We start from the raw sequence: 14,186 nt of genomic DNA on the forward strand, positions 1-14,186 counted from the left end.
ACTTACACTTTATTATACTGTCATCTTATAAGTTTTACTATTTTAGCTCCAAAATCACATTTTACAAAGATTCATCTCTGGTAAATGACGCATACAATCTGTTAGTAATTAAGTGGAAAGGGTTACCATGGTTTTTTCTCTTCCCTCAGCTAGCTTCCTCTTCTTGTGTATGTGTTTACTGCGATCAATTTCTACATCACCATACACATTGGCTACATCTTCCAGAAGAACTAGTGGAACCTGGCTTGGGGCGTTAGGACCTACACAAAGAAGGACACATGAACATTAAAAATGAAGTAAGAAAAAGAGTGGTGAATATGAGCAGGAGGTAGGTACAGTGTCACATGAAAATAAAGCTCACAAAATACACGCCCAGTGTGACCCTGACTAGGTAAACAAGAGCATATACACAAATGGGGAGAAGGGCCAGATGAAGATCTACTGAATCGTTTATAAAGCCGCCCTTTCAGTGTTGAAAATGAACAACTGTTCCTTTGCATTTGTTCTCATGTATCTGTAAGTGTTTAAACAATGACCATGAGATATAAAATGATCATGAACACTACATGCTTCAAACAAAACCAGAACATATGAAAAACGCTAAGTCAATGCATGTAACACAGAGCTTATTTAAATCTTTGTCTATTGTCCTGTCTTCATAAAATCTACACTTTAGGATTTTTTTCCTTGATTTTGTGTTTTTGGTTTTTTTGAGAGAGGGTCTCATGTATATCCCAGGCCTGGTCTCAAACTTAATACGTAGCCAAGGCTGTTTCTGAACTCCTTATCCTCCCTTCTCGTCCTCCAAAGTGTTGATTTCCTTTTCAGAGGCATTCCGTATCCTTATTTAATTTTGTATGACCACTATAGGTCTTAATACAGCAGTTCCTAGTGAGAAATATTCACATAAAAACTTAACCAATCCAAACCAAATGAAATTATCAATGACAAAGCGCCCTGGTACCACCCTACAACTTTTTAATCCCACAGCAATGGTGAAAGTTGAATATTTTAAAATACTTTTGTCTCCTTCTTATCCGCACTAAACTAATAATCTGAGTTTTATACAAGAGTATGTGAGCTCACCTTGGAAGAGAGACGGCTGTATGCTGCTGATGTACTGGAACGCACTCTTGAAGAAGACCAGCATTGTGGAGTAGAGCACCTGGTTCTTATAGTTGGCGTGAGCTTCGCTGTCGAAGGTGTTCATGTACCTGCTGAGCTCCTTCATTCGGTGCAGTAGGTCGCTACAGCTTCTGAGGGGAGGGGACAAAATTCACCTTACTGCCTGTCAGCAAAAGGATGAAAGAAAAGGTCTGGGAGAAGCATGCACTTACCAGAGGCAGCTACAGGTGTCTGGGTATATAAACTTCTGTGGTTTAAAGTAAAATGAAGCTTTAAAAATCATTTTATGTACATTGGTGTTTGGCCTGCATGTATGTCTGTGTGAAGGTGTCGGATCCCCTGGAGCTGGCATTATAGACAGTTGTGAGCTGCCATGTGGGTGCTGGGAATTGAACCGGGTCCTCTGGAAGATCAGCCAGTACTCTTAACTGCTGGGCTATCTCTCCAGCCCCTTAATAAATTACTTTAACTGTACAAATTCATACAATGCACTGTGATAATCTAATACAGTATATGATCAAATCAAGGTAATTAATATTACTATCTTCTTAAGCATTAAAAAATTATATATATTCACAAACGCCTAGTGTAACATTTTAATATATGTGTACCATATGCAGATCAAATCAGGGTAATTAAGTTTCTTTTTGAGACAGAGTTTACTATTATAGTCCTGGTCTGGAACATACTATGTAGACCAACTTGGCCTCGAACTCACAGAGATCTACCTGTTCTGCCTCCTGAGTGCTAGGACTAAAGGCGAGTGCTACCAGGCCTGGCCCTCGGGTAATTAAGTTTCTGCCTCCATAACATTACTTTGGAAACTTCAAGCTCCTCTATTCAAATTATGTAAGTTAAATGTATAATAAGCTATTATAGGGCTGTGGCTGTGGTTCAGCAGTGGAGAACCCGCCCAGTATAAGCAGAATCTGGGTTCAATCCTCAGCACCACACGCAAGGTAAGCTTTGTGGGTCACCATGCACCTTCTATTCTGTAGAACACCAGAAGTTATTTCTCTGTAACAGTTGTATTTGGATAGTGTTAGCTAATGTTTCACAACTTCCCTCCCCACCACCATTCACAGCCTCATACAATCACCATTCTACATTCCAAATGGCATTATTAATGTCCGTGAGAGGGATCATGATGAATTTGTCTGGGTCTGACTTACTTCACTTACGTCATCTAGGCCCATCCATTTTGCCAAAAATGATGTAATGTGATGTTTTATGGCTGAATAACATTGTAATATATCTATATCACACTCACATTTTCTTTATCCATTCATGGGCATCTAGATTGATTCCCTATCATAGTTACTGCAAACAGTATAATGAACATAAATATACAGATGTCTCTTTGAAATGCTAATTCCCTTTGGAAATGACAGCTGGCTTATAATGTAGAGCTACTGTCGGATTTTGTGGACCCTCCACACTGCTTTGCATAATAGCTGCACTAATTTACATCCCTATCAACAGTTCAGTGTTAGCGTTTTCCACCCCAAGGATTTATTACTTCTCATCTTTTCATCATTGTGTTAGTCACTTAAGTTCTTCTGAGACATGTTTATTCATATTAAGTTATTCGTTAATGTGTGCATGAATGGTAAATTTCCCCTTCTGACCTGGAGCTGAGAACAAAGACACCTAATGACAGAAGCATGCCAAGTCAATTTCTCTTTTCTCTGCGTGAATAAGATAGGGACAAGATCTCAACATGATCTCTTTGTAAATTTATTTCTTTTATTTATTTTTCACTTTTTTTTTTTTTTGAGACAAGGTTTCTCTGTAAAGCCCTGGCTATCCTGAAACTTGCTCTGAAGATGCTGGCCTCAAACTCAAAAGAGTTTGCCTCTGCTTCCCACATGCTGGGATTAAACGTGTGTACCACCACACTTAGCACTGTCTGACTGTTTTTAGTGTGTGTGTGTGTGTGTGTGTGTGTGTGTGTGTGTGTGTGTTATGCACATTTGTGTGTGGCACAGTATATGGGTGGTACTGGAGTCATGTAAGTGCATGTACATGTGAAATCGATGCCGGAAGTCTTTCTTGATCGCTTTCCACATTATTTATTAAGAAAAGAGCTCGTTCTCTCACTGGATCCAGAACAAGCCAATTCAAGCTTGTCTAGATGGCCAGCTTCTCTGCCTCCTGAGTGCTGGGATTACAGGCAGCTGGCACGACTGCCCAGCTTCAGTCCTCTTCCTCAAACTTGTGCAGCAAACCCTTATCCATTGAGGAATCTCCCCAGCTCCACTCAATACCATTTTAGGAGTTTACCCTTCAGTTAGGAATCCTTGGATAAGATGAAGAAGTACCCTCTTTTCTTGCATAAATTGTGACTGTTACAAAATCCTCACCCCCAAAGAAGTGTATCTATACATGATACTGATTTTTTAAAAAATGGTTTTGTTTTCTACAAGGATTCTGAGATGATACAACCAAAGATTTAATAAGCAATTCTGGAAATAAACTATTCATTACCGTCTCCCTTTATCCATCTGCCATTCGCATCTCATTCCAACAACATTCAGAATCTTAAACAACCTCTCCCAAGGGTCTACAATCTGGGATGATTTCTCAGTCAGTCCTTCTATTATGTACTTCTGAGAGCTACGTTTGCTGGGCGACATTAAATCAGATGTATCTTGTGCACCTGAGATGTGAGAAAAAGTAACCTACAATTAATATCACTACTTATTTACATGGTACTTGTCAGAGAAAAAAAATCTGACTCTTCACTCAAAAGACAAAAGTACTGACCCTAAAACATCACAATAGAAAAACAAAAAAGCTCAAAGGAATATGAAAAAAAAAAAAAAACAACAACCCTGCAAGCTACAATTTTTACTACTTAATTATGTAGCACTAGATAGAAGAGACAAGCATCTAAATCCTCACTCACAAGGATATGTACTGACCCTGGCACATCAGTCCCACAGTGCCCTGAAAGGGGCCCCTTAATGATGCCACTGCTTATACAACTGGAGCCTATAAGGTCACGTGGGAACTGCAAAGCTGCTATCACCCAGGAGTAAAGATCTACAGAAAAGATGAAGCTGCAGAAGGACCCCAGGGCAGTTCACAGGGAAGGCCACAGAAGCCTCAGTGACACCCCACAAAGTCTGGAAACAGACACCAACACCCAAAGGTCCTCATTAGAGCAGAGCGTGATGAATGCTTGAGGTAAATCAGGGATTAAAAAAAAATAACCCAGCAAAGCACCAAAAGCACAGTCCTGAGAAGGTAACAGTCCCCCAGGCACCTCAGGCAGGCCCTTCAGGCAGGATCTGGCAATGTTGTGGGGCCTAAAGACTCAGGAGGACAGGACCTGGGGGTGGAGGACAGTTTAGGAGCAGATCACGGCACATTTATGTTGCAAGCCACAATAATATGAAGCAGGACTCCAGCTGACTATGACAAGCTAATACCTGGAAGAAGCCAAGGGCCTTCGTACCCTATGTGTTGCAGAATATTCCTTCACATTGTGAAGGTGTGTCCTTGCCAAGGCACCTTCTGATTGGTTTAATAAAGAGCTCAATGGCCAATAGCTAGGCAGGGAGACATTAGGTAGGACTTTCAGGCAGAGAGAAAAGAGGAGATGAATCTACACAGAGAGGAAACAGGAGGTACAAGATGGAAAAGAGGTAAAAAGCCAGGAGGCAAAATGTAGATTAATATAAATGGGTTAATTTAAGTTACAAAAGCTAGTGCAAGCCTAAACTATAGGCCAAGCTTTAATAATTATTAATAAGTCTCTGTGTTATTTTTGTGTGTGTGAGCTGGCGGCCCAAAGAAAAATATGTCAACATGGCGTCCAACGTGGGGGCTCGAATATCCAAACATAGGGCCTGAGAAATCTAAGAAAAGTTCTGGACAAGGAGCCAAATGTAGCTTCCTAGTCCTGCAGTCTTCTGGCTACAGGCTGCTGCCTGTGGGCTGGAGCCAGCCACAAGCGCCATGCGCTAAGTTGACCCATGCTGCAGCTGACATGGCAGTTTAAGATTTGTCTTGAGTGGTCCAAGAATGCTGCAGGTGCTCAGTAAAGACAGATCCAGGTGGAAAACAAAACAAAACAAAACAAAACTCTAAACAGGTTACAGTGTATTTAAAAAATGTGTGCAGGCTTGGGGAAGAAAAGAAAATGGGTATAGACAGTCACAGAAAAAAAGTTGATAAATAATTAAGCCTTTAAAGAGAAAATAAAATAATATAAAAGGATAAGTCATGTAAAGACAGAAAATACACAGGGAGTTTGGATCCTATATGGTGTCCTGTTGACTTGGAATTTTTGACTGCTGATGAGCGAACAACAGCTTCTGAGAGACATGGGATTGTAAAGAGACTGCTGAATGGAGTTGATCAGGGGAGACCCCTAAAACTCCTGACTACAGACATAAAAAATAAACCTAAAAAAAAAATCCTACAAGACAGGTAACGTATATTTTACCTGCTCAAACATAAAACAAAAAACTCATCTTTGGCCGGCTTGTGTACAACACACAGTCCATACTTGTGTTAATGCAGATATATATGTTGCCTTTGCAAGTGTGTGTGTTTGGAACAAGGGGACCAGACACCAATGAAAAGGGGTGGCCCAGGTGACCCAGTCTCTCAGATGCCTCTGCTGCAGTTCCCTCAGAGTTCTGCATCCAGAACAGCTTCAAGGCAGTTAGCCACGGTGGTCCAGCCTCACAGACTATTCTAGCCAGGACCACAGATAAGCCTTACACTTTCCCATTGCACAGAGACTGGACAACAAATGTTATGGCTAGTTTTCCCAGGACTCGACCATTATCTCACTTTTCTCAGGGTTCCCTAGAGATGTCATCACCTCCACACAACAGGAAGCACCTAGAGAACATGATGCCCACATTCCGAAGAGGTGGGGTGGGTAGTAGTTTGGTGGGTTATGGATGTTGGTCATCATTTAGGGGGGTTGGTTATAAACTGTTACTGGTCATGGTCAGGGAGAAAACTAAACAAAGGATAAAGGAGATTAGATTCAGGGATCTCTTTCTGAAGGGAAAAAGGGGGATACAGTATAGAAATGATGGGATAAAAAGGTAGATTATTGAGTCTACTTTTGAACAACCACTAGTCTCAAATATTTTACAGTGGTATGGATTTTTGTATATTGATACAAATTTAAGTTTATTTTTGTTATACTGTATATATGTTTCTATTCTTGCTTAAGGTATTGTACCTATGCAATTCATTTAAAAAGGCGATGCCTTTAGTTTTAGTCCTTAAAAGCAATTTAGGATAATAAAGAAATACAGGTTAATAGTTAATCATCTATAACAATCAAACTTATAGTCATGTTAGGTATGTTTTCAAGGTCAAACAGAGATATATTTTAAATAGATAGATGATCTTCAAACACTTCAAAGACCTATAGAATGTGGCATTTAAAATGTTTTAATAACCCAAGGCTTTTTCTGACAATGAGACATGTCTGCCCTTGGCAGCACCAATCTACTTCATAAAAGGATGATAGACATTGAAGAAGCTCCGTATAGAGTTTGCCTTCATTTGTGGCAAGGTTAGCCACTAGGCAAAGAAACTGTCCTTGCCTCCACTGCTCACAGAATGCTGTCCAAACTGGACAAGCAGGACACAAAAGAAAGTGACTGGCAAACTTTGCCAAGACAAGGTAAGACAGTCTTTCAAATTCCTACTTCATATAAAAGTCTGTCATATATTTTAGGCCTATAGGCCAAAGATGGATGCCCCAGTGTTATAGAGGAACCTTGGGGTGACTGTCCAGGCAGCCAGATTTCTATTATTTCTTAGTTTTGGAAGCTGTTTGCTCTGCATTTCCTATTTATTCAGGTAACATATCCTTCTCTGGTCTCTGACAGAATTGAAGGTGCAATAGTTACAGTTTTCTTTGTTACCAAATTCAGAAACTTACAAAAGAGATGTAAAATGTAAAATGTTGAGAGACATAAAAGCTTAAGTTGTTTATCTAAGAAAATGTTTTAAGGTCTAAAGTGATATTTCTCCAAATTTTCCAAATACGGACTGGAAATTATAAATGTAATTTTTACTTAAAAATTGTTCTCACTGTATATGGTTTTACTCTGTTAAAGTTATAACCTTCCCTTTTTATTTGGTCAATATCTGATAATTGTTCTTATTGTATACAGTTTTACTGTGTTAAGAGTTAAAACCTTTTCTTTCATTTAGACAAAAAGGGGGAAAATGTGGAATATTCCTTCACACTGTGAAGATGTGTCTCTGCCAAGGTGCCTTCTGACTGGTTTAATAAAGAGCTGAATGGCCAATAGTTAGGCAGGAAGAGGTTAGGTGGGACTTCCAAACAGAAAGAAAAGAAGAGATGAATCTAGGCACTGAAGAGACACCAGAGGAGACGGAGAGGAGCAGGACACGCAGGAGGAGCGGTAATAGCCACAGGGAAGCACACAGGAATAGAACTGGGTTAGGTTATGAGAGCTAGTTAAAAACAAGCCTAAGCTAAGGCTGAGCTTTCATAATTAATAACAAGTCTCTGTGTCATGATCTGGGGGCTGGTGGTCCAAGGAAGTCTGCTATACCTACAGGCACTAGGCTATACCATATAGACTTAATGAGTGGGACACACCATCTAGCTTGGTAGACCTATGATATTCATACAGTAAAACTGCTAACAGCACACGTGTGAGATGACTGTGCTTGCTTTGCTCAGGGATTCATGATTGGTGGCTGGTCAAAGTGGCTCTGAACTATGGAACCTGTGTGTTGTTCAAGGTACCTGTATGATGTTTAGGAACTGGACTATTTCAATCAAGGGGTAGAATTGATTTCAGAAAAATCTCACCTCTTAATTACATACTTTTTTTTTCTTCTTTTTCTAGAGGCATCTTTTGGGAAAACTATCAAACTAGCACACACCCAGAGGGACAATAAATGTAACAAGGGACTTCGGAATGACTTCAGCAAATCCGGTCTGAGCAAGTGTGGGTGCTCCCACTTACCTTGATGCTGGTTTTCCACCTGTGTGGACCGAGTGACATAGTTGATATAAAACTCAGCTGCTTTGTTCAAGTATTTATATAACAAATTGGCAGGCAATCGAACATCATGGTTGTTAATTATTAGAGGAAGGACATCACAAACTGTTGAAAGGAGAAAACAAACTGTTCAGGTGTCTGTACGAGGGTTCTGACAGAAATTTATTCATCTTCCGGTTCACTGAATGTGGCATCTAAAATATACAGGGGGGTCACTCTGGCACAACCCTTTAAACCAGCTATACAATCAGTGGAGGGAGGCAGAGAGGAAACATGCCTGTGGGTCTGACACCATGGCTAGAGACCTGCTGGCCCTGGGAGGAGGCTGGAGTGTCCATGACTATAATTCATATGTATACACAAGCTATACACATTGTAGCAGAGGTATCAAATGTTAAATAACACATAATTAAGAGATTTTTTTGAATTCTTTGTAGGTAAAAGCAAGATTAAATTTCATAATATAAAGAGTTCCTTTGCTTTGTACAAGTGACCTTACCCCTGACATGACAATTCCAGATATTCTATTTACCCCAAAGAAACAATACGAAATGCAGTGTTTCTTACCAAATAGCTTTCGAAAGCAGTTAACTGGAGACTCCTGCTCTTCAATGGTCTCAGCTTCTAGCAGTGCCTCCCCAAGGCCAACCTGTTTAAAAACAAAAACCACTTACTGCGCACAGTGGGAGACGTCGGAACCTCGGGAACAAACAGTGGTCTCTTATTTGTCACACAGATTTCTCAAAGAAACAAACCATTCTACTGTACAGACTAGAAACATCAGAGTGCATCAGCGACGCTGCCCGGAAGATCAAGTTCCCTGACTACCTGTCCACTCGGAACTAGCACAGTTAAAGGGCTGACAAAATGTCTACAGGAACTCCAGCACGGCAGTGGAGGGATGGCACAGCGATGATCACTGTTGAGATTTTAACCACAAGAAGGACAACACTAACTCTCAAGAGTCCCCAGTAGATAAACACACAGTTCGGGAAGCACTGGACAGTGATGTCTGAGTTTGAAGGCCACCTTCCCTCACTGGTGTCCTGGCACAGCAAAAGGTCTCTTAACAAAATCCACCCACACATTTATTTTATTCTCTTCGCAACACTGTAGTCTCGTTAGAACAGCATAAAAGATCACATGACACAAAGTTAAAAGCCACTGCGACAATGAAAGAATGTAAGGTCTGAATTGTGTGCCCCAAATTCATATCCACTGAAGACCTCAGAATGTGTCTGTATACAGGCATGCATGGCTTACAACAGGGGATGCATCTGTTGTAAGTATCACAGAGCATGTATCACAAACCAAGATGGCCATGGTGTCGCTGGACAGTATTCCCGCATGGAACCACTATCATATATATACACAGTCCATTATTGACAAAATCTGTTTTAGGGCTGCATGACTGCACAGCTCACCTTTAAACAAGAGCATTGTCTACACAGATATAATTAGTTAATGAGGTCATTTTAGAGTAGACCAGAGGCCGTGACTGGCATCGTAAAGAATGTCAAGTGAAGACGGAGATGCAGAGGAAAGGACCCTGTGACAACAGAGCTAAGGCCTGGAGTGAAGCAGCTGCAGCAGCTGGGAGCTGACACCCACTGGAAGGGAGGTGTCCTAGAGCATCTAGGGGGGATGCCCACACCTCAGTTTAGAGTTGTAAGAAAACCCCCCACTTCTGGTGCTCTGTAATGACAGACGCAGAAAACTAATGCAAGGAGGTATGGAAAAAGTGAACTAGGCCAGACACCAGAAAGATGGCATGGAAAAGGTAAGCAACAGCCTTTGAATAAAAAGAACCCGTCATTCCAATCATGACTACCCACTGGCTACAGGAAGTTACTAAACAGTTAGAACTCAGTTTCTCTAGGGTACCTGACAGCAACCCACCAACACCCGCCCACAGCACTCACTAGTCCTCACAGATTCAGAGATGGGACAACGGGGTTTGCAGGGCAGAACATTTGAAAAATCTATCTGTTAAGACCATACACTATGACTCTTAGTTTCTTATTTTCGATCTATTTGTTTATGGGGGGAGAAGAATATGCTCAGCACTCAAGTGGAGGTCAGAGGACAAGTTGCTGTCATCCGTTTCCTTCTTCCATCACGTGGAACCTAGGGATGGGATTCAGGTTGTCCGGCTTGGCAGCAAACACGTTTACGCACTGAGCCATCTGGCCAGCCCTCTGACTCGCACTTAAACTCGAACACATTGTCAAAACCACAGTGGAAATAGGCAACTTTCTACTGAACACCACTGCCAAAACTGGGGGGGCTATAGCCTTAGGTTGATAAGATGACAGCTCCTAGAGATGTGTAACCAATGCCAAGGCATCAAATGAAAAGCAATTGCAGTCTTTTCTTAAAGAAAAGGGGAGCGTCAGCCCTACCCCATGTTGCACCACTGTCTCAGGGAAGCGCCTCAGAAGCAACAGCAGCATCTCGGATCGTTCCAACGTGTTGAAGCACTGTTCCGTCACCTTCAGTAACATTTCACACTGGACCCGGCCCGGAAGAGTTTCAAATAAGCCTGGAAACAACATTTCACCTGTAAAGTTGGTTTTTTTTTTCCCCCCACAAAGAAAATGTTGACCTGAAAGTAGCAAGTAAGGTATTTTCCATTCATAAACTGTAAACACTCAGAATTCACCTGCACACTAGCAGACTTCTGAACTCCACAGCATTTGGAGCTGTTTGCTGAATAATCATGAAACATTTGGAGGCCTGATGATCCAGAGGGCAGCGATGACCCGTGTGATTTATCACCACAGAGCTAGCTACACTAAGATAAAGGCATGAGCTTACTTAAGTTGAAATAACCCAAACCATCTGTTTGCTAATTATCTAGAATTATAAGTCTTTGACTGGCTATAGCAACCAACACAGAAGTTTGGAGTTTTTCTCCTATTTGTGAGGATCTGGTTTATCTATAGATGCTTTCCGGTTATTGTAAAATTTGTCCAAAATGCAATCTCCTGATGACAGAATGCCATCCCATGGGGATACTTAAGAGTGTTCTAAGTAAATTCTGAAGGGACCAAGTGACATCACTGTGGACTTTCATTGTCTAGAATAAAACATAATGTGGGAACCACTATGACAGGTATGACTGAGATGTCTGTGACAGTACATTCCAGAAGTGGCCATTTATAAACTATTCAACTGTTACTATACTCACTCCTTAAAAATTGGGTTTGCTTATCCTGTGAATCATTCCTCAGTGCTGATGTTATGATACTGATTTCTCTCCACACCACCGGCTGGTCTGGGAAATTCACAAACCTATTTTTAAAATGAATGCATTAAAGTAAGATGTCAGATCAAAAAAAGAAGAATACTAGCATTTAGAGAAAACCACTTTTCTTTGGGTGAATGTTTATATACATCAGAATAAACCAAAGTAAATACATAAAAATAATCTATTAGTGAAAATATTTCAGAATACTCATAAAAGTCTTTACAACTTTTTATAAATGAGGGGCTGGGGATGTAGCTCAATTGTTTGTAGAGTGCTTGCTTATCATGCACAGAGCCTTGGGTTCCATCCCTGTATCCCATAAACCAGATGTGGTAGTGAATGCTTATAATTTGGGAGGTAGAGGCAGGAGGATCAGAAGTTCAAGGTCATCCTCAGCAATCTGGATGAGAAACAAAAATCTTGAGAAAACAAAGCAAGCTGAGAGGCATCATTCATTTTTTGCATGCACATTGGGACCGGCCACCCAGCTCCTGTGACCGGCCACCCAGCTCCTGTGACCGGCCACCCAGTTCCTGTTGCCAAGCTTTCCCCAACAAGATGGGCTGTATCCTCAAACCCCGAGAAAGAATACACTCTTCCTTTCTAAGTTGCTTTCTATCAGTAAAAGCAATGGAAAAGGTGATATAAATAATACTCTATCTAAAAAACAAACAAACAAACAAACAAACAACAACAAAAACCCAAAGGCAAATCACAGACCACAAATAACCAAGGAGTATAGTTGCAATGATACTCAATATTGTTGGTAATATCAGGGGCACAAACTTAAAAAACAATATAGCAAGATACGATTTTTTCCCATGGCACAGGCCAGGTGTGGTGGTATAGCCTGTTTCCCAGCTACAAAGGAGTCTAAGATAGGAGGAGCATGTGAGTCTTTGGGGTTCAAATCCATCCTGGCCAATAAAGTGAGAATCCTCTGTCTCAAGAGAAAGAAAGAGGAAAAAAAGGAGGAGGCGGGGGGGGGGGGGGGGGGGAGGGGGAGAAAAGAAAGGAGACAGAGATGTTCACATAAGGGTTGGTGAGAAAGTGGAAAATTGGCATTCTTATATATTGTTTATGGAAATGGATATTTAGGATATCCCTTTTAGAGAATAGTTTGATAGATGATGAAATACACATACCCTTTAGCTACAAATCAGAGACATCAAAATACGGATACAGAATTACTGACATTCCACACATAATTTAAAATAACTGGAAATTAAATCTGCACCAAGAAAGGGGAGGCTGAGAAGTGCTACATGGGAATGAAGAACGACATCCATCTCCATAAAGTAGACATGGAGGGGTCCATCACAGTGGGTGATGAAAGCAGGTTTCAGAGTAAGAGCAGAATGGCCTCCTTTCTGTCAGCTCCCCAATGTACTGACGTGTTTACATAGAGATGCACAGATATAAACAAAACTTAAACCTGGTTCAGAAGGGGTTTCACATTTCATTCTATCAATTACCATCTGAATGCTTGTAGTGAACGTATGTTTCTTAAATAAACCACGGGATACAAATTTTGGAATTAAAAATACAAGAATAAGTTGTCTCTGCAGAAGGTGTGTTGGCAATTAAGAGTTCTGGGTACCAGGGATGCAGAGTCCCAACTCCTATCAATTGTTGATATCGGACGAGCCCCATTAGGATGTCGACAAAAGGTCCTGGAAGGATCCCCAAACAGTTAACTCACATGTCATACAGCAACCTCCCCGCAGTGGCAGTCCTCTCTGCATTCCGTTCGATGGTGTACATCTCATACTGAAACAAGGCAGACAGAGTCACCACCTTCCACCGTGGCAGCGGATCCAGCTCCAGCCCACCTGCAGCACCGCTCAGAGTCGGGCTTTCACTCAAAATACCCCCAAGTCCCCCAGCTCAGGACTGGGACTCTGGGCTCCCTCCATCCGCTGGGCTTCTGGGATCAGCTGGGATAACGCTTCAGAGCAGCAGGCACTGAACGGATGGCTACCACCATGATCAATGAATGAGTAGTGGCCTGGGCCCTAATCTCGTGTGTGGTCTCCGCCTTTGCAGGCGCTAGGGAGAAGGGGGGTCAACCGTGCAATGTGGAGCAGTGTAGGAGCGACGTGGGGACGGAGGAGCGGCCGTGCACTGCGCCCCGGGCTACCCTGCTCACCTTCCGCGCGCGGGGACGCGTCGGGTCTGACTCACCTGGATGTTGAAGTCGGCCGGGTAGAGGCTGCGGGCCGTGATCAGCCACGCCTTGGCTGCCCACAGGTCCTGGGGCACGAGCTCCCGGGCTCGCTGCACCAGGAACTCACAGTCGCCCTGGGCCGACATGCCCCTCGGTCACTCGCCCTTCCGGCAGGGGGACTCCCAAAGCCGCCAACACCCGCCCCCCGCGGGCGACTACTGCGCATGCCGGAGGCCAGCCAACCACAGGGCGCAGCGGCTCCGCGGAGTCCGCTGGAAACTGCGGAGAAGTGGATTTCAATCCCTTGGATTGCTATCCCATGCACCGGATCCCGGCAACTCTTTGCTCCAGGTTCTTGCGTTCTCCTTGGACCCTAAATGTGATTCTACGGGTGCCGGATCGTGCAGGCACCCGGCTGTGGTCCCTGAGCTGGGCGCTCCGGGCTGGGGTGCAATTGGAGAAGAGAAAGCGCTGCGGAGTGCTGGACTGTATGGTGCCGGAATGTCCTCACCCCTGCACACGTGAAGACCCAGGCTTGCCTATTGATTTTGAGCTTTGCTAAAGGCTTGTCTAGCTGCTCCCGCCTCTGTTCTGTGTTTGTTTCTCCCACATCTATTACTTTTCT

The 14,186-nt window shown here is 42.6% G+C and overlaps 1 protein-coding gene across 7 annotated transcripts in view; it reads right to left on the reverse strand.

Annotated features, from left to right (window-relative positions):
• Ints10 (integrator complex subunit 10) overlaps nt 1-13,809 on the reverse strand; it is a 29,515-nt gene extending 15,706 nt beyond the window's left edge. For 3 of the 7 annotated variants that reach the window (XM_016007960.3, XM_042262502.2, XM_016007959.3), the window contains exons 1-9: nt 13,579-13,802; nt 13,097-13,164; nt 11,335-11,438; nt 10,547-10,686; nt 8,712-8,793; nt 8,109-8,249; nt 3,613-3,784; nt 1,087-1,256; nt 127-260 (exon numbers count right to left, since the gene is read on the reverse strand). In XM_016007960.3, coding sequence (XP_015863446.1) covers nt 127-260; nt 1,087-1,256; nt 3,613-3,784; nt 8,109-8,249; nt 8,712-8,793; nt 10,547-10,686; nt 11,335-11,438; nt 13,097-13,164; nt 13,579-13,707 — 1,140 coding nt within the window. In that variant the 5' untranslated portion in view covers nt 13,708-13,802. Of the gene's footprint in view, nt 1-126; nt 261-1,086; nt 1,257-3,612; nt 3,785-8,108; nt 8,250-8,711; nt 8,794-10,546; nt 10,687-11,334; nt 11,439-13,096; nt 13,165-13,578 lie in introns of all 7 variants that reach the window. The other 4 variants (XM_042262503.2, XM_042262501.2, XM_006989567.3 and 1 more) reach the window with 3 other exon arrangements.
• Between the last annotated feature and the right edge of the window lie 377 nt (nt 13,810-14,186).

Source organism: Peromyscus maniculatus, chromosome 17 (genome assembly GCF_049852395.1).
Source record: "Peromyscus maniculatus bairdii isolate BWxNUB_F1_BW_parent chromosome 17, HU_Pman_BW_mat_3.1, whole genome shotgun sequence".
Taxonomy (NCBI): Eukaryota; Metazoa; Chordata; class Mammalia; order Rodentia; family Cricetidae; genus Peromyscus; species Peromyscus maniculatus.